The 24,262-nt window shown below is 49.2% G+C and overlaps 2 protein-coding genes across 3 annotated transcripts in view; one reads left to right on the forward strand and one right to left on the reverse strand.

Annotated features, from left to right (window-relative positions):
* The window catches only part of WNT5B (Wnt family member 5B), a 145,496-nt gene that overhangs the window by 53,135 nt on the left and 68,099 nt on the right, over positions 1-24,262 (reverse strand). The window lies entirely within an intron of this gene.
* On the forward strand, positions 5,807-9,345 carry FBXL14 (F-box and leucine rich repeat protein 14). The gene has a single exon (XM_088461569.1). It carries the CDS (start codon positions 6,143-6,145, stop codon positions 7,343-7,345), a length of 1,203 nt encoding a protein of 400 aa, XP_088317695.1. The 5' UTR covers positions 5,807-6,142; the 3' UTR covers positions 7,346-9,345.

Below are 24,262 nucleotides of genomic sequence, written 5' to 3' on the forward strand. Positions count from 1 at the left end.
GACAGTGTGATGTAGGGACAGTGTGATGTAGATACAGTGTGATGTGGAGGCTGTGTGATATAGAGACAGTGTGATGTAGAGACAGTGTGATGTGGAGGCTGTGTAATATAGAGAGTGTGATGTAGGGAGAGTGTGATGTAGGGACAGTGTGATGTGGAGGCTGTGTGATGTAGGGACAGTGTGATATAGAGACAGTGTGATGTGGAGGCTGTGATGTAGGGACAGTGTGATGTGGAGGCTGTGTGATGTAGAGACAGTGTGATGTAGAGACAGTGTGATGTAGAGACAGTGTGATGTAGGGACAGTGTGATATAGAGACAGTGTGATGTAGGGACAGTGTGATGTGGAGGCTGTGATGTAGGGACAGTGTGATGTGGAGGCTGTGTGATGTAGGGACAGTGTGATGTAGGGACAGTGTGATGTGGAGGCTGTGTGATGTGGAGGCTGTGTGATGTAGGGACAGTGTTATATAGAGAGTGTGATGTAGGGACAGTGTGATGTGGAGACTGTGTGATGTGGAGGCTGTGTGTTGTGGAGGCTGTGTGATGTAGGGACAGTGTGATGTAGGGACTGTGTGATGTAGGGACTGTGTGATGTAGGGACTGTGTGATGTGGAGACTGTGTGATGTGGAGGCTGTGTGATGTAGAGACAGTGTGATGTAGGGACAGTGTGATGTGGAGGCTGTGTGATGTAGGGACAGTGTGATGTGGAGGCTGTGTGATATAGAGAGTGTGATGTGGAGGCTGTGTGATGTAGGGACAGTGTGATGTGGAGTCTGTGTGATGTAGAGACTGTGTGATGTGGAGGCTGTGTGATGTAGGGACAGTGTGATATAGAGACAGTGTGATGTGGAGGCTGTGTGATGTAGGGACAGAGTTATATAGAGACAGTGTAATGTAGGGACAGTGTGATGTGGAGGCTGTGTGATGTAGGGACAGTGTTATATAGAGACAGTGTGATGTAGAGACAGTGTGATGTGGAGGCTGTGTGATGTAGGGACAGTGTTATATAGAGACAGGGTGATATAGAGACAGTGTGATATAGAGACAGTGTGATATAGAGACAGTGTGATGTAGGGACAGTGTTATATAGAGACAGTGTGATGTGGAGGCTGTGTGATGTAGGGACAGTGTTATATAGAGACAGTGTGATGTAGGGACAGTGTGATGTGGAGGCTGTGTGATGTAGGGACAGTGTTATATAGAGACAGTGTGATGTAGAGACAGTGTGATGTGGAGGCTGTGTGATGTAGGGACAGTGTTATATAGAGACAGTGTGATGTAGAGACAGTGTGATGTGGAGGCTGTGTGATGTAGGGACAGTGTTATATAGAGACAGGGTGATATAGAGACAGTGTGATATAGAGACAGTGTGATATAGAGACAGTGTGATGTAGGGACAGTGTTATATAGAGACAGTGAGATGTGGAGTCTGTGTGATGTAGGGACAGTGTTATATAGAGACAGTGTGATGTAGGGACAATGTGATGTAGGGACAGTGTGATGTGGAGGCTGTGATGTGGAGGCTGTGTGATGTAGGGACAGTGTTATATAGAGACAGTGTGATGTAGAGACAGTGTGATATAGAGACAGTGTGATGTGGAGGCTGTGTGATGTAGGGACAGTGTTATATAGAGACAGTGTGATATAGAGACAGTGTGATGTAGGGACACTGTTATATAGAGACAGTGTGATGTGGAGGCTGTGTGATGTAGGGACAGTGTTATATAGAGACAGTGTGATGTAGGGACAGTGTGATGTGGAGGCTGTGATGTGGAGGCTGTGTGATGTAGGGACAGTGTTATATAGAGACAGTGTGATGTAGAGACAGTGTGATATAGAGACAGTGTGATGTGGAGGCTGTGTGATATAGAGACAGTGTGATGTAGGGACAGTGTGATGTAGAGACAGAGTGATGTGGAGGCTGTATAATATAGAGAGAGTGTGATGTAGGGACAGTGTGATGTGGAGGCTGTGTGATGTAGAGACAGTGTGATGTAGGGACAGTGTGATATAGAGACAGTGTGATATAGAGACAGTGTGATGTAGGGACAGTGTGATGTGGAGGCTGTGATGTAGGGACAGTGTGATGTGGAGGCTGTGTGATGTAGGGACAGTGTGATGTAGGGACAGTGTGATGTGGAGGCTGTGTGATAGGGACAGTGTGATGTGGAGGCTGTGTGATGTAGAGACTGTGTGATAGGGACAGTGTGATGTGGAGGCTGTGATGTAGGGACAGTGTGATGTGGAGGCTGTGTGATGTAGGGACAGTGTGATGTGGAGGCTGTGTGATGTGGAGGCTGTGTGATGTAGGGACAGTGTGATGTAGGGACAGTGTGATGTGGAGGCTGTGTGATGTAGGGACAGTGTGATGTGGAGGCTGTGTGATATAGAGAGTGTGATGTGGAGGCTGTGTGATGTAGGGACAGTGTGATGTGGAGTCTGTGTGATGTGGAGGCTGTGTGATGTGGAGGCTGTGTGATGTAGAGACTGTGTGATAGGGACAGTGTGATGTGGAGGCTGTGATGTAGGGACAGTGTGATGTGGAGGCTGTGTGATGTAGGGACAGTGTGATGTAGGGACAGTGTGATGTAGAGACAGTGTAATGTGGAGGCTGTGTGATGTAGAGACAGTGTGATGTAGAGACTGTGTGATATAGAGACAGTGTAGATAAAAGTTGTTAAATGTTCAAAAATAGAGATAAAAGAACAGTGCTGCTAATGTATGAGCGCAGCTCCGAAAGTGATATATAAAGAGAGGTTTGTGAGTAGTGGGTGCAGGAATTCATTATTAAACAAATGATTAAAGTGGACAGATGTGACGCAATGGGAAAAGGCAATACAAACAAGTTTTATGTAGTATGAGGACAAAATTACAATGTACAGAGCTGATCCGGTCCCAAGTGTCCTGATCAACAAAGATCCATCAACAAGAGCAGCTCACAGATAGGGGAGTACTTGCAATGTCCAAGCAGTGAGTGCAGTAAGGAGTTCCCTGGATATTCATACAGCAGAAGATGGTGATTTTGGTAATTCACATAAGTATTTTGCTCGTTCAGAAAGTGTTCTGGTTTTGAGTTTGTTTTCCCTCAGTTTAACTCTGGCGTAACTCTGACTTAGTTATCAAATTGTAATTACACTTATACTCTCACACTTTTCATCTAACATAGCCTACGTCTATGCAGCCTTAGTGAGCACTAATAATAATAATAATTAAAAAAAAACTACCCTATTAAACAGAGCGATTGAACAATAACGACATCGTTTAATCGCTCGTTAATCGGGCATGCAAATGTCAAAAACAACCAGCGATGTGCACTCCCGCTAGTCGTTTCTGACATCTATCATCGCCCGAACATGCTGGTCAATCTGCCAATAACAACAGATTGGCTATGTTCGGGGATGAGGGATGGTGCCTACACTCAACAACTGATTGTTCAGTGTAGGCACAGCACAGACTGTGAAACGACTGCACGATTATAATGTCGTATTCGTGCTGTCGTTTTACAGTCTGCTAGTGGATGTGCCCCTTTACTGAGGATACTGCATGTAGTTCATCAACTCTCCACCAGAGGGAAGCGCACACACCAGATAAAGTTTAATCTGTTCTACTCATGAATGGGTTATCAATGGCTCCAGTACCAGTTCTCATAGGCACTGACCATACTGACAGCTGAACCGTCCAGGACTCCATAGCTCACCGGTTACTTTTTGCATTGACATTTTGCAGATGATTAGTTTATAGCGAGATCGGCTAAGCTGCGCCCTGTGTCAGGAAAACAACTTGGGCTCGATCCAGTTAGGTCGGAAGGGGGCGAGTTGCCGTTGCTACGCCGTAGGAATGCACAGCAAATGCCCCCCCCCCATTGCGACCCGATTTCACCCCAGACACGCACATTTTTGTACGCAGCCCTGTGTGGGGGGTGGAAAGTGGATTGAGGGCGATCTAGCATTTTGGAAATTAGATACTCACCCTGGGCGGTCTGCTGGTTAACATGTCCGTGCCCCCCTATGCCAACAGGTACAATGATGGTGGGTACGCTGTGCCGTTGTGCCAAACACATGTGAAAGACAGGCCACATACTTCATGTGTGCCTGGCAGTTTACCTGGCACTGTGTGGAGAGCCATTCCATGCCAAACCCATATTTATACAGGTCTGCACTTGGCAGGGGGGCCCTTTTCCCTGTGGGGGCTCTACAACTGGAATTCAGGGGTTAAATATGGGGTTTATTAAATAACGATGCAGGGGCTGCCATCGCCTGGTTTGCAGCACTGATAATCACAGACAGGAGAGTGATATATTATGGATACTTTACAGATATCAATGTTATTTTTTTCCTCTGATCCTAGTATTTTCCCCATTCAATGGCGCCGTTCCGATGTTTGCTGCCATGGAATGTAGCGTAAGCGATGGTCCTCAGACTATAAAATACAGCTGAATGAAGCGGTTACAAATCAGTCCCAGCACGACCGTGAGTCTCTATTGCGCATGCGTAAACCGCCGCATCCCGAGGGTTCTCCCATCACATAGTTTTGATGCAACATTTTGATTCGATGTCGGATGCTCGTCCACCATTCGATGGCTTCCGATGTCCATTCCTACAATATATTATTCAGGATCTGTGATCAAATGGTGGCAGCGATTATAATCTTAAGAGGAAAATGAACCCTATTTTACGTGTGTGTGTGTACATGTGGAAGGGATCGTAGAACCCTGACTCTGAGTCGTACGCGCTGCCAGTGTCGGACGCAGTAGGGCGATGTTGTCCTACGGCGTACGCGTATAAGTTGCACCACGCGTGCCTCCCGATTGTTACTGTACAGAGACGCAGTACTCATTCAGACGCACAGTGCATGAAATGTATTAGAGATATATTGGGTGTTCCTGGCTTAGCGCACGAACGGAGAAGCTGCGTCGCATGGACGCGTCACCTGCTGCGTACACAGACGCTCAATCGCTCACATATACTCAGATGGAGAAGCTGCACCTAGCATGGCGTGACCGATGGTGGCATCTAAAGAAACTGACAGTGGGCGTCTCAGTCCTTGCACATCGGGACGTACAGCTGTACACCAGGGTAGCGCCATTGGCATAAAGACGCCGACGCAACTGTGCAAAAGGATGCAGGACGCAGATGCAGCCCCATGGAGTGCAATACTAATAAACGATGTGTACCGTGCGCGATTTCGCTAGCGACCGACCCGGCATCAGCATACACACTTGGCGATGCCAGCAGCGACTGAACGACGGCGGGGGCCATGCTGCATTTGGCACCGTGGCCTCCGCTAACGATATCGTCCATCGGACCTGCATGCGCGGAGCGCACATCGTCACGTGACATAGTCCGTACACACTGGACGATAGGAACGATTTGTCGCTGCGATGCGTCTGAATCGTCCATAGAATCGCCCTGTCTGTACCCAGCTTAAGCTCCAGCGCGGCAGGGACTGATATACTCTCCGTGAGGCGCTGCGGAATATGTGTGCGCTATATAAGTAACTAAATAGTAAGAACAGCAGCTTACTGAGGAGAGAAGCACTATAACACACACACATATATATATATATATCAGTATCTATAGTTATATTAACATCTCTCTCTCCCATTACACGTTATAACACAGTCACTGGAGGGTTAAGCAGGAAGGGGGCGGGGCGGCGTCACCATGGTGACCGTCCTCCCCTACCGCCGAGGGCGCCCGGCTGCTGCGCGGGAGACAAAGGAGCCGCAGACCCCGCCCTCCCACCATGTCCCAGACCGGCGGCGGCGCGCCCGCGCGCCACCGACCCCTCCATCACGCATGCGCAGCGCCCACCAACCCCCGCCGCCTCGTCTGCTCCCCGCGGCGGCGCGCACGCCGCCCGACAGTAGCGCGCACGCCGCGTGTTAACGGAATCACACAGTGAGGGGGCTCCGGCCGGCGGTTCTGGCGAAGTGAGAGAGAAAGCGAGAGGGACGGAGACCGGGGAGAGGAGGAGGAGCCGCCACCGAGAGCGAAGGCCGGGGCCCAACGATGAGCGGGAGAGAGGGGGGCCCGGGCTGACAGGAGACCCCCGCAGCAGCCGCCGCCCGCAGGACCTCCCCTCCACCACCCAGCCACAGGCCGCGGCCTAGTCGGGGGATGCCGGGCCCGCGCTGAGCATGGAGGGCCACATCTCGTGCCTGTTCCCCGAGCTCCTGGCCATGATCTTCGGCTACCTGGACGTGCGCGACAAGGGCCGGGCGGCGCAGGTGTGCGGGGCCTGGCGGGACGCGGCCTACCACCGGTCGGTGTGGCGGGGCACCGAGGCCAGGCTGCACCTCCGCCGCGCCAACCCGTCCCTCTTCCCCAGCCTGCAGGCCCGCGGCATCCGCCGGGTGCAGATCCTCAGCCTGCGCCGCTCCCTCAGCTACGTCATCCAGGGCCTGCCCGACATCGAGAGCCTGAACCTGAGCGGCTGCTACAACCTGACCGACAACGGCCTGGGCCACGCCTTCGTGCAGGAGGTGGGCTCCCTGCGGTGCCTCAACCTCAGCCTGTGCAAGCAGGTGACGGACAGCAGCCTGGGCCGCATCGCCCAGTACCTGAAGAGGCTGGAGGTGCTGGAGCTGGGGGGCTGCTCCAACGTCACCAACACCGGCCTCCTGCTCATCGCCTGGGGCCTCCACGGCCTGAAGAGCCTCAACCTGCGCAGCTGCCGACACGTCTCCGACGTGGGCATCGGCCACCTGGCCGGCATGACCCGCAGCGCCGCCGAGGGCTGCCTGACCCTGGAGCAGCTCACCCTGCAGGACTGCCAGAAGCTGACCGACCTGGCCCTCAAGCACATCTCCCGGGGTCTCCAGGGCTTGCGGGTGCTCAACCTCAGCTTCTGCGGGGGGATCTCCGACAACGGGCTGCTCCACCTGTCGCACATGGCCGGGCTGAGGAGCCTGAACCTGCGCAGCTGCGACAACATCAGCGACACGGGCATCATGCACCTGGCCACCGGCAGCCTGCGGCTCTCCGGGCTGGACGTCTCCTTCTGCGACAAGGTGGGCGACCAGAGCCTGGCCTACATCGCCCAGGGCCTGTACGGACTCAAGTCGCTGTCGCTGTGCTCCTGCCACATCAGCGACGACGGCATCAACCGCATGGTGCGCCAGATGCACGGCCTGAGGACCCTGAACATCGGCCAGTGCGTGCGGATTACCGACAAGGGGCTGGAGCTGATCGCCGAGCACCTCAGCCAGCTGACCGGCATCGACCTGTACGGCTGCACCCGCATTACCAAGAGGGGGCTGGAGAGGATCACCCAGCTGCCCTGTCTCAAAGTGCTCAACCTGGGACTCTGGCAGATGACTGAGAGCGAGAAGGTCAGGTGAGGCTCCCCGTGGCCTGCCGCCTCGGTGACAAAAGAGAGACTCTGGGACTGACGCGTCATACTGCCTGTAGGGCCACAAGCTTGAGCGTAGAACGAGGCCAAGGGAAAACCGGTGGTAGCCCCCTTCCGGCAGTAGGAATGGCGGTACGGGGGTGCTGTTGCCATTTCTAAACGGATATCGCATGAGGTTGTAATGAAAGGAGCTCCCTGATTTACGGTATGGGTTAACCAGCGCCAGTACACAGTTTCTCCCCCCCCCCCTGCCTGGACACTAACTTCCATAATAAGGATCATTGGGATTTCAGGAACCAGCATTGGGGTCGAAAAATGATTGCAACACCCTGGACCGTGTGGTAGACGTATGATCTATACACCTCCCCTCCCTGTTGTCGATATAGTTTATCACTCGTGCCGTATGATTACAGCGGAACGCCGGCACTGAAGTGGTTAACCCATGCCCAGAATAATCAGGCCCCCTTTGTCTCCAGCAACGGAAGGGTTAACAGAAGCTGCACCGATAACATTTCTCAAATGGTTTTTTTTTTCCCCCTAATGTTTATATTTTGTAACTAGTTGAAAACTTTCCAGTATGCAAAGTGTACTAAGCATTCCCTGGTGGTGTAGCTGACACCCCTCACCCCCTACAGTGTCACTCATTACTCTCATTCCTAATGGCTGGCTACCTCGTTTTTATGCTCTGGAAAGTAGAAATCATGATTTATTTATGGACTGTTTTATTTTTTTGTTCCCTTTTATTCGATTTTATGCCTAGACTGGAAAAATATCCCCCCCCCTTGCAGGTTCTTACTAGAACGCCTTCTCTATATACAACTCACGCCACCCCATATCCCTTTACTCCTAGCCCTTGTGGTAAGAACAAGAGTTACTGTCTGGGCACACACGCTCTGAGTGTTATTGTGCCCACCCCCTGCCTGGCATGATTTAAGGTTGGCCCTTTAATTTAACCCAGTCACTCATTGCCAGTACTGACGTTCCACCCAGTTGGCGTTTAGGTAATGCCAGTGTTTAAAGGGGGACGTAATAGTAAGTCTCAATTTTTTTAACATTTTTTTAATAGTATTTGCCCTATATTTTACACCCCTGGCTGGTTTGTACTAAGTCTGTTTCCCACAATGAGCTTACGATCCTTGTAGTGTGACGTTTCGCGCTTAGACCGTAACGTTGGAGTCTCCTATTGCGTTATCCTTCCCGACATTTGAGTTTTAGAATCGAAATGCAGAATTTGCAAGCCTTTCTCAACTCGTGCTGCTGGGGGTTGTGGCAAAGCCTAGATCCTCGCTGTTGACGATAGTCAAAATTATATATGCAAACATCAGACTTGTCCCCGGTCCTTAACCCCCCCGACACATGAGTGCACCTTTTTTTGAGGCGTTTTTGTATAGTGGGAGCACAATCCTCAGTCTGATCGGATTCGGGTTGAACCCCGTCCTCACTCCCTGTTCTGTGGATCACACAACTCATTGCAGCCTGTTTTAAGATTTTGAAAAAAAAAAAAAAAAATCACAGACTTTTCCTGGTATTTTCTATTAGGTTGAAAGAAAAAAACAAAAAAAATGAACTTTGTTCCCCTGTCCCCCAGCATCTCCCCAGTTGGATCTCACCTAGAAACGTGCCGAATTTCATTGTACTGTCTGTGAATTTGTATAAAAGAAAAAGGTCCTCTGAAAAAAACGCTTTATATTCTTACAGTTAAAAGGATAAATGGATATTTATATAATAAAAGAGGAAATATGATGTATGTTTTTGAGAAATACGCTGTTTGTGTGTTAATGGGGAGAGGGGATGGATAATAGACAATGTGTTTATTGGCCATTTTAGGGCCTTTGCTGGACAGTAACTCTCACTCCTATGAGTGAATGAGAGTTATAGTCCTACTGGAGCTGGCAAGTCAAGGGTTACACAGACCAGGACAGGGTCTATAGTTTCTATGGAATCGGACACCCTTTGGGAGAAGTCCCTGCGGGCATATATAGGGGTGCTGCTTAAACTCTATTGCAGGGGTGGGCAATTAGCATCCCTCTAGATGCTGTGGGACTACACATCCCAGCAAGCCCTGCCATAGTTGTACTGTCAGGGCATGCTGGGATGTGTAGTTCAACAGCAGCTGGAGGACTGCTTATTGCGCACCCCTGCTCTATTGCAAATCAGGAGGAACGAGGGGTCTAATAGGCCTTAAAAATATTATCCAACGTTTATTTCTACGTTTTGTACAGCAGCCTTTTCCCAGAAGGTGTCCACAACCGCGCTAAAGTAATTCCGTACTAAATATGAAGTTTGTGCAAAAGTAATGAATATCCCACACTGCAAATGAGCATATAAATAACCTTTCTAGGGCCATTGGGTCCTGTCTGCTGGGTGCGTCACCCCCGCCATCAGGATAGGATTGGCATTATGGCAGGAGGATCTCAGTAGTATGAGAGGCAGCAATAGGGGGGCCGTACAATGCTGGAAGGAGTCAGCCATTGTTCAGGAAAGTCAGACTGCACCAGAGGCAGCCACCCCCGCCCTCCTCGCTCAGCCATGCATGCAGAATCCCAGTTGTCAGGGGGTCCCTTTAAATGAGGGTGGGGGCTGGGTTCTTTCCTCCAACATTCCTTTCCGGGCTGTGGGCGAAGTGACTGATAGACTGGTTATGGCAAATTCACAAAAAAAAATAGTCCAGAGCTTGAGCTTCACTAAAACACACAGAGTAAGCGGCCGATATCCCCTCTTATATCGGAATGAATTGTGAACGCCAGGAAGATAAGGGGGTTTCTTGCTAATTATACAATGTCTCAGGAATCTGTAAGATAGAGAGAGGTGATTTCCGTGTGTACCTCTATGGGGGGGGTGAGGTAACACTAGCAGTTACTGATCACATAGAGCCTTTGCCCAGCTCTCATGGGGCACTTCAAGAAAAATAGACTCTCCCAGCAAAGAGTTATACATGAGGCCGGGAACCATAGGGGGGGATTCAATTGTTTTTGTGCGTCAATATTGGGCAATGGCAATATTCAGTAATTTTGCCAATAGGTGCGAGTGTCACGGGCGACTATTACTAAATACATCGGGATTAGATGCATACAATGCAAACTACTGGGCGTATATTTCTGCTCGCCCCCTCAGGAGGGTGCCCAGCGGCACAAACGATTGAATTCCCCCCTCCCCTATAGGGCGATATCTATCTGTGCATATAGCGGTCTCTGGGCCTGATTCAGAGCCGGACGCTATTTGCGTTCATTCGTTCAGAAAATAGGGGTGGCTATTCAAATGAACCGTTCGCTCTTTGCGGTCTGTTCACGCCTCTATGTCTGAACGAGCGAACAAAACTTGCGGTCGTTTTTTGGAAAAATACGCCCCTTGGCCGCTCGCATCCTACGTCATGTCCGCTATTTATTAGATTAATCGAGTACATCGACCAGCGTATGAACTGCTCGCTATTGTTGTGGTTGGTTTTTGCTACCACAATCTTGCGAGCAGTTCTGACTATAAAATAACCCAGTGACGTGGTCAATGACGCTGCTGTATTAATTATGCACACCCTTAAAACGCCCGTTTTGACCTTTAAGCACGCCTGCGTTCTGATCTCCACTCCCCGTTGTCAAGCACCTTCCTCTGTTACCACCCACATACGCCTCCTCCTGTCACTCAAAATAGCAGGCATTCGCTATTTAGCGAACAACGATTTTCGTCCGCACTGACTGGTTCGCGCATGCGTATTACGATCCATGCGCAGTTGTGCCAACATGGCTCTGAATCAGGCCCTCTGTCATCACACCTAGCAAAGGACACTGCAGGGACTCACAGGGCAACATCAGAAGGGACACGGGGGCAGTCCCGTACATACATATTAGTGAATGTTACAGTATTAGTATGGTAGCAGCACCCACGTGTGCCCGGTTGGGCATCGTCTCTTTCAATATCATCCTATGGGTCTTGCAGCATTCACATTGTGCACGAGGTACAGGTGTCTCAGGGGTGTAAATAGGTGGCTCTCCAGCCGATTTGGAACCACAAGTCTCAGCCTGAGGCTGGCAGGGTGTGCTGGGACTTGCAGTTCCACAGTGGTGGAGAAGCAACATTATTGCTAAATGTAGTACAGGTTGAGTCTCCCATATCCAAACTGCTTGGGACCAGGGGTATTTTGGATATCGGAATATCCTGTATTTTAAAATACTTGCATACCATAATGAGAGATCTTGGGAATGGGACCCAAATGTAACCACAGAATGCATGTATGTACTATGGGCCTGATTCGGAGCCGGGCTTTTTGGGTTTTTTTTGTAGCGGCCTCTTGGCCGCTCGCACAGGTTTGGGAAACCACCCACGGCTATAGCGAGCGGCCATGATGATGGTCGCGATGGTAAAAGCCATCGCGACCATCGAGCTTGCGACGAGACCCTTGTGGTAGTGTCTCGTTCATCGCAAGCCCCAGAGAGCCGAAATCTCTCCCACTGACATCACTTGTGATGTCAGTGGGGCCGCCCCCAAACGGTAGGCCCCCCCAACCACCAAACGGAGCGAGCTGTCACTCAACATCGACAGCACGCCCCCTTTGGTGCGAGAGCTGGAGCGACGGACTGCCCGTCGCTAGCCGGGTCTCGCGCATGCGCACGACGGAGCCGGCTCCATAGTGCACATGGGCTGTGTGCCACCATCGACCCAGTTGGGAGCGCTCAGCGCTTGCGCCCGGGTCTGAATCAGGCCCTATATACACACAGCCTGCAAGTAACTTTATAAATATTTTCAATAACTTTGTGGCTCAAAGTTTGTACACATATGAAATTCATTCATGTATTATATACACAGAGCCTGAAGGTCATTCTGTACAATATTTTTTATCATTTTGTGCCTTAAACAAAGTTTATGTACATTGCCCCATCAGCATGACCGAGATAGTGACACCTTCGCTTTCTAACTAAAACACGTATTTAGGAATATTTGGATACAGGAGACTCCTCCTGTAATATATCACATCCTACGTGAGAACAGATGTACGATTTGTGTATATAAGCGTCCGGCGACCATCAGACAGCGCCATGCTGGTGTTACAGCGCGATTGCACTTTGCGTAGCTGGTGACACTAAGGCGCTGTACTCTGTGACATTTCCCTGCAGTGTGACCCTACAACACCTGAGCGGGCGGTGCTGATGGCACCTCTGCGAGGTGTGAGGTGGCGAGTACACATGACCTCTTTCTCTCACTGTATAGTTTATACATGGAGGGGATCACTTTAGTCACGCTGCATGGACACGGCGAGGGGATGGACGCTTCCTGATCGCCGTCTGCGCTATTTCTATAAGTTGTGCGTGAGAATTGTCCGCCCGTCATAGGTGGTAATGTGCGCAGCTGGATCTGCCAGTCCCATTCAATATTACAAAACGGGACAGTATATTTTCTTAGCATGGCTCCAGCAATATTTAAAAAAAGCGTAAAGGATGAATATAGGGAGGGAGGGGATTCAATTGCATGTAAGAAATGGTGCTTGTCTTTGCTTGCACAGAATCGGCAATGTTTCCTGTACCCCAATACCCAGAAGGGAGCAAGAGTGACTAGAACATAGTGGGGGAAATGTATCAAGCTTTAGAGAGAGAGAGAAAGTGACGACGTTGCCCCAAACAATCAGCCTCTAACGGTCATTTATCTAACACGCTATGAAATGACAGAAGCCGATTGTTGCTATGGGCAACTTCTCCACGGATTGATACATCTCCCCTATTACGAGAAGCAGAACAGCAACTGTTGGATGACGGAGCGCGGGACGGGCCGGCGAAGCGTATAATCTATGAATGCTTGTGACTTGGAGCGTTAAAGCCAGACTGCCCCATTACAGGGCCAGACGCAGGCTGCACCAGGAGGGTTTAATAAGTAACAAGAGCTGGACTGCACAGGCTGGGAGAGCCCGTCTGTTCCCACCAGTACATCTCCCCCGGGGTCTGAAGACCCCCTGCTCAATAACATTGGTTCTCAACTCCAGGCTTTATGTATCCCCAGCAGGTCATGGTTTCAGGATTTCTGTCTGCTGAAGCAGGTGAGATAATTACTGACCCAGCCAAATAGAGCAACTCACCTGTGCATGATTAGAGAAATCCAGAAAACATGACCTGTTGGGGCTAGTAGACCACTACATCCCCTATCGCTGGCGTAGAAGTGCATAGGGGATGATATACTGGAGATGGGAAACTAATTATGATAACAACAACAACACTGGAAGCAGGACTAACAAATACACAGGAGAACAGAGCCAGCATGCAAACGGCGTTTCCCAACCTAGGTCTTTAAGGTGCACTAACAGTCCAGGTTTTAAGAATATCCATGCTAGAACAGATGGTTAAGTGAAAACAATTAGTGCAAGAATTGTCACCTGTGCTCAAGAATGGCTATCCATAAAACCTGGACTGTTAGTGTGTCTGGAGTACATATAAGGACTGTAGAATGCATGACGAGCCTGCAATGTCACTTGTGTATTATCTGATGGCGGCAGAGGGGTTAAGCTCTGTACTGTAACTCTGCCTGTACCGGAGGCTCCTGGCTCTCTCACAGTCTCTCTCTCGTCTCTCTCTCTCTCTCTCCCGTCTCTCTCCCGTCTCTCTCTCTCTCCCGTCTCTCTCTCTCTCCCGTCTCTCTCCCGTCTCTCTCTCTCTCTCGTCTCTCTCCCGTCTCTCTCTCTCGTCTCTCTCCAGTCTCTCTCTCTCGTCTCTCTCCAGTCTCTCTCTCTTTCCCGTCTCTCTCTTTCCCGTCTCTCTCTCTCCCGTCTCTCTCTCTCTCTCTCCCGTCTCTCTCTCTCTCTCCCGTCTCTCTCTCTCTCTCCCGTCTCTCTCTCTCTCCCGTCTCTCTCTCTCTCTCTCCCGTCTCTCTCTCTCTCTCTCTCTCTCCCGTCTCTCTCTCTCTCTCCCGTCTCTCTCTCTCTCTCTCCCGTCTCTCTCTCTCTCTCTCCCGTCTCTCTCTCTCTCTCTCTCTCCCGTCTCTCTCTCTCTCTCTCTCCCGTCTCTCTCTCTCTCTCTCCCGTCTCTCTCTCTCTCTCTCCCGTCTCTCTCTCTCTCTCTCTCCCGTCTCTCTCTCTCTCTCTCCCGTCTCTCTCTCTCTCTCCCGTCTCTCTCTCTCTCTCCCGTCTCTCTCTCTCTCCCGTCTCTCTCTCTCTCCCGTCTCTCTCTCTCCCGTCTCTCTCCAGTCTCTCCCGTCTCTCTCCAGTCTCTCCCGTCTCTCTCTCTCCCGTCACATTTCATATGCACAGACCCTGATGTGTATTAGAGAGGTCCAGGTCCCCGCTGGGTGCGCTGTAAGTGGGACTGAGCCAGCGTCACCTGCGGACATTACGGAAAAGCTCCTGTTTCACATTAACCTATATCCCACTGGCTTGTAATTAGCTGATGCCATGTATGAGAGGCCTGTGGCTGCCACTAGTCACAGAGAATTTAATTCCCAGCATAACAAAAAATATCCCCTAATCGTAGGGGGTCCAGGCAGAGCATGCTAGCCTACCCCAACATTAGCCCCCTCTGTCCAAATGGAGGGACCCCCACAATATGAGATTACGTCGTACACTGCGGTCTTAGGGCCGATGCTTACGCAGATTGAGCGAGTGTCAGCCATTGCACAGCAACTGAATCGCGATGACGCTCGCACAGAGGATTCACTCGCAAAGTGAGTAACAGGTGGTCAGCGTTTTGGGGAGGTAACGGGGGTGGGAGGGTGGACTAGAGAAACGCAGGTGTGTTGGTAGCGTTTAAACACTGTTCACAGCAAGTGAGTCATTAATTAGCATATATTCACAATTGCTATACGTGAGAGATCGCCGCTGCGATGGCCTCTACGTGCAGATCCAAATCAGGCCAGTTTGGGGGCACCGGCTACGAGCTTGCAGTAAAGCACCATCCTGTCACACAAAGCGTTCGGTCTGCTGATAAGGAGACCAAATAAGCAAAGTATTCAGTACAAGCCAATAAGCAAAAGTCATCTGGAGGTGGAGAACATGTAAGTACTGTGGGCATGCTAAACGTCCAGAAGATGATTCCAATGTGCTACTGATACCGTGTTTCCCCGAAAATAAGCCCTACCCCGAAAATAAGACCTACCCGAACTCATTTTGAGCTGGGAACGCTGCAGAGACCAGCGTTCCCAGTCATGCAGTGTGCGGGTGACGTCATGACGTCACCCGCGCGCTGAGGATCCTGTGCGGCCGCGCCTGCTGGATCATGTTAGATCCAGTCAGCGCGCAGGTGAGAGCGACATCCCGGACGGCGGCGAGTCAGGTAAGTGCACTGCAATAAGGGACACTGCTACAGGGGGGGACCTGCATAAGCGGCACTTCCACAAGGGGGCCTGCAAGGGGGGGGCATGCATAAGTGGCACTTCTACAAGGGGGCCTGCAAGGGGGTGGGCATGCATAAGGGGCACTTCTGCAAGGGGGGGGGCATGCATAAGGGGCACTTCTGCAAGGGGGGGGCATGCATAAGGGGCACTTCTACAAGGGGGCCTGGAAGGGGGTGGGCATGCATAAGGGGCACTTCTGCAAGGGGGGGGGCATGCATAAGGGGCACTTCTGCAAGGGGGGGGCATGCATAAGGGGCACTTCTGCAAGGGGGGGCATGCATAAGGGGCACTTCTGCAAGGGGGGGGCATGCATAAGGGGCACTTCTGCAAGGGGGGCATGCATAAGGGGCACTTCTGCAAGGGGGGGGCATGCATAAGGGGCACTTCTGCAAGGGGGGGGCCTGCATAAGGGGCACTTCTGCAAGGGGGGGGGCCTGCATAAGGGGCACTGCTGTCAAAATTAATATAAGACCTACCCCGAAAATAAGCCCTATGGTGTTTTTGTTAACAAAAAAAAAAATAAGACAGTGTCTTATTATCGGGGAAACACGGTATATATAATGGTGCTTTGTGTGGCTACAGCCTGTGGCGACCTCTGCTGGCCAATCTGCGTAGCCACTGCTGAGTGTTAGAGAAGTAGGGAGCAGACCTCACACGTGATCATATAACTACATGGCAATGGGTGTGGCTACTTTTAGCTAACAGGTCAATAAAATGTGGCAACCGCCATGGTCGCACGTTAGCAGCAGGATGAGTCGCACTGAAGGGCTCAGTGACTGTTACCGTGGCACTGCCATCATAGGATGCCACCTTTCCAACAAGTCAGTTTGCCACGTTTCTGCCCTGATAGAGCTGCCCCAGCGAGTACTGGAATTGGGATGCTGTAGGCCACACAAGCTCGCAGAACGGGACGCACATAGCATGTACAAACAGTATGTCCTCAGCTGCAGCACTCCCTACAGCGTTCCAAGCCGCCTCTGGAAACAATGTCGGCACAAGAACTGATTTTCGGATGCTTCACGGATTGGGTTTCCGTGGCCGAGCAGCCGCGCGCTGGCCTCAGATCGCCATGCACAGGGCCACACAATGTTTTAGAATGAGATGCTCAACCAGCACATTTGGGTGGGACACTCGGGTGCCCTCATACTGTACTGTGTATGATATATTACAGGCAGGCGGATGGACCAGCACATTTGGGTGGGACACTCGGGTGCCCTCATACTGTACTGTGTATGATATATTACAGGCAGGCGGATGGACCAGCACATTAGCTGCTGCAAGGACTCCAGTTATTATCGGATTGTGCGGTTCTTGTGCAGCCTCCCGCCAACGTGTGGTCACACATTGTGCAGGAGTCCAGTTATCGGTCAGATCTACCCACGTACCACCAGCATTACAGGGTAACCATATATTCAGGAAAATAGAGGTTTCCTAGACTCCGCCATTATAGTCCAGGTTAAGAATACTCATGCTTGAGCACAGGTGACAATTAGTACCTCAGTCAATCTGATTTAACTCAAATATGGATAGCCTTAAAACCTGGACTGTACTGGCAGAGTTTGGGAACCTCTGCCTTAGGGTATAACGTGCTCCCCTACTGCAAATTATGTAGCCGCTGTTAGTCACTGAGGTGTGAGGTCACCATATAAAAGGCTGTACTGGAAATGATGCGGCCACGGTTAGTCACTGAGGTGACGTATAAAAGGCTGTACTGGAAATGATACAGCCACGGTTAGTCACTGAGGTGAGGTGACCATATAAAAGGCTGTACTGGAAATAATGCAGCCACGGTTAGTCACTGAGGTGGTGACCATATAAAAGGCTGTACTGGAAATGATGCGGCTACGGTTAGTCACTGAGGTGAGTTAACCATATAAAAGGCTGTACTGGAAATAATGCAGCCACGGTTAGTCACTGAGGTGGTGACCATATAAAAGGCTGTACTGGAAATGATGCGGCTACGGTTAGTCACTGAGGTGAGTTAACCATATAAAACGCTGTACTGGAAATGATGCGGCCACGGTTAGTCACTGAGGTGAGGTCACCATATAAAAGGCTGTACTGGAAATGATGCGGCCACGGTTAGTCACTGAGGTGAGGTCACCATATAAAAGGCTGTACTGGAAATGATGCGGCCACGGTTAGTCACTGAGGTGTGAGGTCACCATATAAAAGGCTGTACTGGAAATGATGCGGCCACGGTTAGTCACTGAGGTGAGGTGACCGTATAAAAGGCTGTACTGGAAATGATGCGGCCACGGTTAGTCACTGAGGTGAGGTCACCATATAAAAGGCTGTACTGGAAATGATGCGGCCACGGTTAGTCACTGAGGTGTGAGGTGACCATATAAAAGGCTGTACTGGAAATAATGCAGCCACGGTTAGTCACTGAGGTGAGGTGACCATATAAAAGGCTGTACTGGAAATAATGCAGCCACGGTTAGTCACTGAGGTGGTGACCATATAAAAGGCTGTACTGGAAATGATGCAGCCACGGTTAGTCACTGAGGTGAGGTGACCATATAAAAGGCTGTACTGGAAATGATGCAGCCACGGTTAGTCACTGAGGTGTGAGGTCACCGTATAAAAGGCTGTACTGGAAATGATGCGGCCACGGTTAGTCACTGAGGTGGTGACCATATAAAAGGCTGTACTGGAAATGATGCGGCTACGGTTAGTCACTGAGGTGAGGTCACCATATAAAAGGCTGTACTGGAAATGATGCGGCCACGGTTAGTCACTGAGGTGAGGTCACCATATAAAAGGCTGTACTGGAAATAATGCAGCCACGGTTAGTCACTGAGGTGTGAGGTGACCATATAAAAGGCTGTACTGGAAATGATGCAGCCATGGTTAGTCACTGAGGTGTGAGGTCACCATATAAAAGGCTGTACTGGAAATGATGCAGCCACGGTTAGTCACTGAGGTGGTGACCATATAAAAGGCTGTACTGGAAATGATGCGGCTACGGTTAGTCACTGAGGTGAGGTCACCATATAAAAGGCTGTACTGGAAATGATGCGGCCACGGTTAGTCACTGAGGTGTGAGGTCACCATATAAAAGGCTGTACTGGAAATGATGTGGCTACGGTTAGTCACTGAGGTGTGAGGTGACCACATAAAAGGCTGTACTGGAAATAATGCAGCCACGGTTAGTCACTGAGGTGTGAGGTGACCATATAAAAGGCTGTACTGGAAATGATGCAGCCACGGTTAGTCACTGAGGTGAGGTGACCATATAAAAGGCTGTACTGGAGGTTGAGCAGCAACAGATCGCAGAGGCGACCGGTGGAGGTAATACACACGTGTAAAGTAGAAATCAATGTGAATATTGTAAGGACAGCGTACATAGACGCTGAAAACTAAACAGACAGATTTTCAGATAACAATATCAAATATATTTTCTATGCAAATACAATGTAGAAGCAAATGATACTGCATATAAGGGCGCACGTCTCTAGCAATCTCTAGTCCCACAGCCATCTGTTCTCGAGAGGATTGTAAATGATATTTTATACACAAACAAGTCGCTTGCACTGCTGCGTTCTGCCAGTGAGGGGCAGCATAGCCTCACAGACCAGACCTGGCTGTACACTGGACAAGAGCGGCCTCCCCACAGTCAGCTCCATTCATCGTAACAGGAGAAACACGACCAGCAGATCTTCAGCTAATTACCCAGACTCCTTTGCGCTGCAGGAAATTGCCAGTCGGTGAATGCATAATTAGATTTCAGGGGGATTAAAAAAAAAAAAAAAAAAAAACTTTTAAAAAGGGGGCACATCATAAGCGTAAGACATCAAAGCGTTTCACCTCGGCGGCTTTGTGGAAATTGGGAACAGCGGAGTAGATGATCCCTTCAGCCATCGGAAATCTGTAACATTCGAAACGTTGGTTATTGGCAATATTGCACGGTCTAAAGATGTGATATCAGGACAGAAGAGTATTTGTAACGCCACAATCCTTGATAAATAGACCTCCACCTGCCTTGCACGGGGAATCGATTGCCGGCAAGACCCGGCGGTGAGCAACTGATTTAGTTGTGGTTAGTGTTACCAATTGACCTCCAGCCCCGGTGTTATCCATGGGGACTGACGATCCTCCGCCTAGTTCTGCATCGGGTACCAAAACAAAAATAAACCCAAAAGAGCAATAAAAAAAAATAAACCCCCTATTGTTATACTATGGTGCACACGTGACGTTACTGTATCCGCGTCTACAATTTACCATATGAATGAGGTATCGTGTACACAAAGATCCCCCACAGGGTCCCATGTGTCCACATGTACACGCAGATCAGGGTAGCACGTATGATGTCACGTACAGGCCCAGTACTCCCACACGTGATGCGTTTGGCTCCTGTGTGACATCACTACAAACTTGGATACGGTGGCGCGTTGGATGCGGATTCACCTGATGCCAAATTCTTTAAAAACTAGCGGCTTTGTCTAGAACTCCGACCTGAGTAGAGGATTATGTACACGCCAAATCTATTTACGCACAATAATCATGGAGGCACATTTCTTCCCTGGACGCGGTTCAGTTCCTGGGTGATAACAGCGAACCATAGCTTTTCCCCGGCCGCAGATATGTAAAATATAATGTTCTATAACGACTTGGGAACTCTCACATTTCTATTTGTGAATCTGATCAATAGCTGTTTTATACATGGGAACTTAGGGGGTTCTTAAAGGGCTACGTGACCTATAACCTATCTTAATAGGCAGTTATAGTTAATAACCGCGAACTGTAGTTAAAGTAACGTAGTTAATAGGAAACGCTGTACCCGTTGGGTCGTGACGGAGGTGTGGTAGAGCCTAGATCCCGTTAATAGCAGGGAACCCCAGTGTACGTATAGCAGTGCCACACACACACACACACACACACACACACACACAGGATAATCGCGGTAAACTGAGAAGAAACCCGTCTTTTGCCTCTAATATCCAACCTAAGTCCTAAATCCGCACAACTCACCTGCCTCGCTAATATATCCCAGCTGTGCCGTAAATCTACTGAGCGTTACAGTGTTTATAGAGGAAAAATTCTAAAGCTCTGGGCTAAAATATAAATAAAATGGGAGTACAAGTTGTCAGATATGCAAAGCCTAAATCTTAGCCTTATCTAGCGCGCTGTTCTACTTAGGGTTAGGCTACAATAAGGGAGGGTTAGGGGGAGAAGGGGGAGGGTAAGTATACTTATCCGACCCGTTGGGATACCAGCCATCGGGATGCCACTGTCGGTATTTTGACAGGAGGCATGCCGACAGCCGGCATTACATACCCATTCCCCCAATAACTACCCATTGCTGAGTATCACCGGGATTGGTCCAGGAAACAATAAATGAGAGAAAAAAAAAGTTGTTGTAAAATGACTGTACACGAGCTAGATACTGTCCCGGCCCCCAATCCATAGTATGCCACAAAGCAGTGACCCTAATCCATAGTATGCCACACAGCAGTGCCCCCAATCCATAGTATGTCACACAGCCGTGCCCCCAATCCACAGTATGCCACACAGCCGTGCCCCTAAGCCACAGTATGCCACACAGCTGTGCTCCCAAGCCATAGTATGTCACACAGCATGTCCCCAATCCATAGTATGCCACACAGCAGTGCCCCAATCCATAGTATGTCACACAGCAGTGCCCCCAATCCATAGTATGTCACACAGCAGTGTCCCCAATCCATAGTATGCCACACAGCAGTGTCCCCAATCCATAGTATGCCACACAGCAGTGCCCCCAATCCACAGTGGAAAGAAAAAACCTTATGCTAAGGATCATCTATATAAAAACATTATGTTCTGATGAGAGAAATAGTCAGATGAGGGGAAGAGAGAGATGGAGTATGAGGGCGGAGGAAATGCAGAGGGGGCAATAAAGGGAGAGAGGAGAAAGAGGAAAGAGAGAGAGCAAGAATAAAGAAAAAGAAACTGACTACTATTACGCTAGAATAATAATTATATATCTGCTTTCTGATCATGAAAATTGGAGGCTAAACCAACATAATATTTATTATATAAAACTAGACAAATATAAAACCTACACACACATCAAATAACATATTAATAAACCATAACAAGTAGATACATTGAATTACTGCATTCGCCTATTTAGAAACAATAAGAAATTCACCCATTGAAGGAAATTATTACACAGTTCACAAAATCTACTTGTATTAAGCCGCAAATGGATAGTATTGTAATTATACACACCATCCTGGGGAGTAGGAGACTACTGGGAGGGGAATTTATTTGGTATAGGCAGATTTGTGAATCCCAGCCGACTAGATCGGTACCCACCAAGCTGGTTAAATAACTGCCCCGCCACGCGGGATACTCGGTGTGTTTGTTGCCTCTGAAGGGATTCACCTGCAATTGGTCGTGAGCATCTCACACCTTACTGGTAGTCTCAGGCTAAACAGGCACAGCAGTGTTTGCAAAGCTCATAGGGGAGATCACCTTCAGCTTTGGGGTATGTCTCGATCCCCATAGCTGGTTTCAGCATTCACCGTTTTTTCCATGGGATTGCCTCTGTAGTCACCTACACACATAAAGCGGCAACAGTGTTTCGGGAAGCCCATGGGGGAGATGTGCGTCTCAAGCTGTGTACACACTCGAGCGATGTTGGGCCGATATGTGCCCCTTTCGTAACGACATGTCGCCAACATCGCTCAGTGTGTACCAGCGATTGTGTGCTCCCCTGGTCGCTACAGACGATCGCCAGCTTTGATACGCTGCACGTCAATCCTAGTGATATCGCTAGCGGCCAGCACATTGTTAATGAGTGACGTAACGGTGATCGTTTTGTCGTTCATTAAAGTCGTCCAGTGTGGACGCACAATCAATGTTCACCGGCATTTGTTCCGATGTTGGAACGTATACCCGCCACTTCAGTCCTCATACGGTTTATCGTCTGTTACTGGTCTCAGTGTCTTCCAGCTTCTCTAAGAGATTGCCACACACACACGCACGTTTTTAGGCACTAGGGGAAGGGTTCGGTACTAAGGGGGGGGGTTAGGTTTAGGGTGCGGGGAGATTGGAGGCTAGGTCTAGGCACTAGAGGGGGGGAGGGAGGTTAGGTTCAGGCACTGGGGAGGGAGGGTTAGGATACCTGCAGACAGTTGTCAGTGTCCTAACCCTGCCGGGATGCTGGCAACGAGATTCTGACTGCCGACATAACGTACACATCCCATCTTTATAGTGTTGTAAACGGTACATATACTATATCTACAGTCAGGTCCATAAATATTGGGACATTGACAAAATTTTCAGATTTTGGCCTCTATTCACCATCACAATGGCTTTGAAAAGAAACAAAGAAGATGTGATTTAACTGCAGACTTTCAGATTTAATTTGAGGGTAATTACATCCAAATCAGGTGAACGGTGTAGGAATTACAACGGTTTCTATATGTGCCTCCCACTTTTTAAGGGGCCAAAAGTAATGGGACAAACTAAACAATCCTAAATCTAACTTTCACTTTTTAATACTTTGTTGCAAATCCTTTGCAGGCAATTACAGCCTGAAGTCTGGAACGCATAGACATCACCAGACGCTGGGTTTCATCCCTGGTGATGCTCTGCCAGGCCTCTACTGCAAATGTCTTTAGTTCCTGCTTGTTCTTGGGGCATTTTCCCTTCAGTTTTGTCTTCATCAAGTGAAATGCATGCTCAATCGGATGCATGTCAGGGGATTGACTTGGCCATTGCATAACATTCCACTTTTTAGCCTTAAAAAAATCTTTGGTTGCTTTTGCAGTATGCTTCGGGTCATTGTCCATCTGCACTGTGAAGCGCCGTCCAATGAGTTCTGAAGCATTTGACTGAATATGAGCATATAATATTGCCTGAAACACTTCAGAATTCATTCTGCTGCTTCTGTCAGCAGTCACATCATCAATAAATACAAGGGAACCAGTTCCATTGGCAGCAATACATGCCCACACCATGACACTACCACCACCATGCTTCACTGATGAGGTGGTATGTTTTGGATCATGAGCAGTTCCTTTCCTTCTCTTCTCTTCCCATCACTCTGGTACAAGTTGATCTTTGTCTCATCTGTCCATAGGATGTTGTTCCAGAACTGTAATGGCTTTTTTAGATGTTGTTTGGCAAACTCTAAGCTGGTCTTCCTGTTTTTGTGGCTCACCAATGGTTTGCATCTTGTGGTGAACCCTCTATATTCACTCTTGTGAACTCTTCCCTTCATTGTTGACTTTGACACATATACATCTACCTCCTGGAGAGTGTTCTTGATTTGGCCAACTGTTGTGATGGGGTTTTTCTTCACCAGATAAATAATTATTTTGTCATCCACCACAGTTGTTTTCCGTGGTCTTCCGGGTCTTTTGGTGTTGCTGAGCTCTCTGGTGTGTTCTTTCTTTTTAAGAATGTTCCAAACAGTTGATTTGGCCACACCTAATGTTTTTGCTATCTCTCTGATGGGGTTGTTTTGATTTTTCAGCCTAATGATGGCTTGCTTCACTGATAGTGACAGCTCTTTGGATCTCATATTGAGAGTCGACAGCAACTGATTCCAAATGCAAATGTCACACCTAGAATCAACTCCAGACCTATTACCTGCTTAATTGATAATGAAATA

This window comes from Taudactylus pleione, unplaced genomic scaffold (genome assembly GCF_031769625.1).
Source record: "Taudactylus pleione unplaced genomic scaffold, aTauple2 ptg001073l, whole genome shotgun sequence".
Taxonomy (NCBI): Eukaryota; Metazoa; Chordata; class Amphibia; order Anura; family Myobatrachidae; genus Taudactylus; species Taudactylus pleione.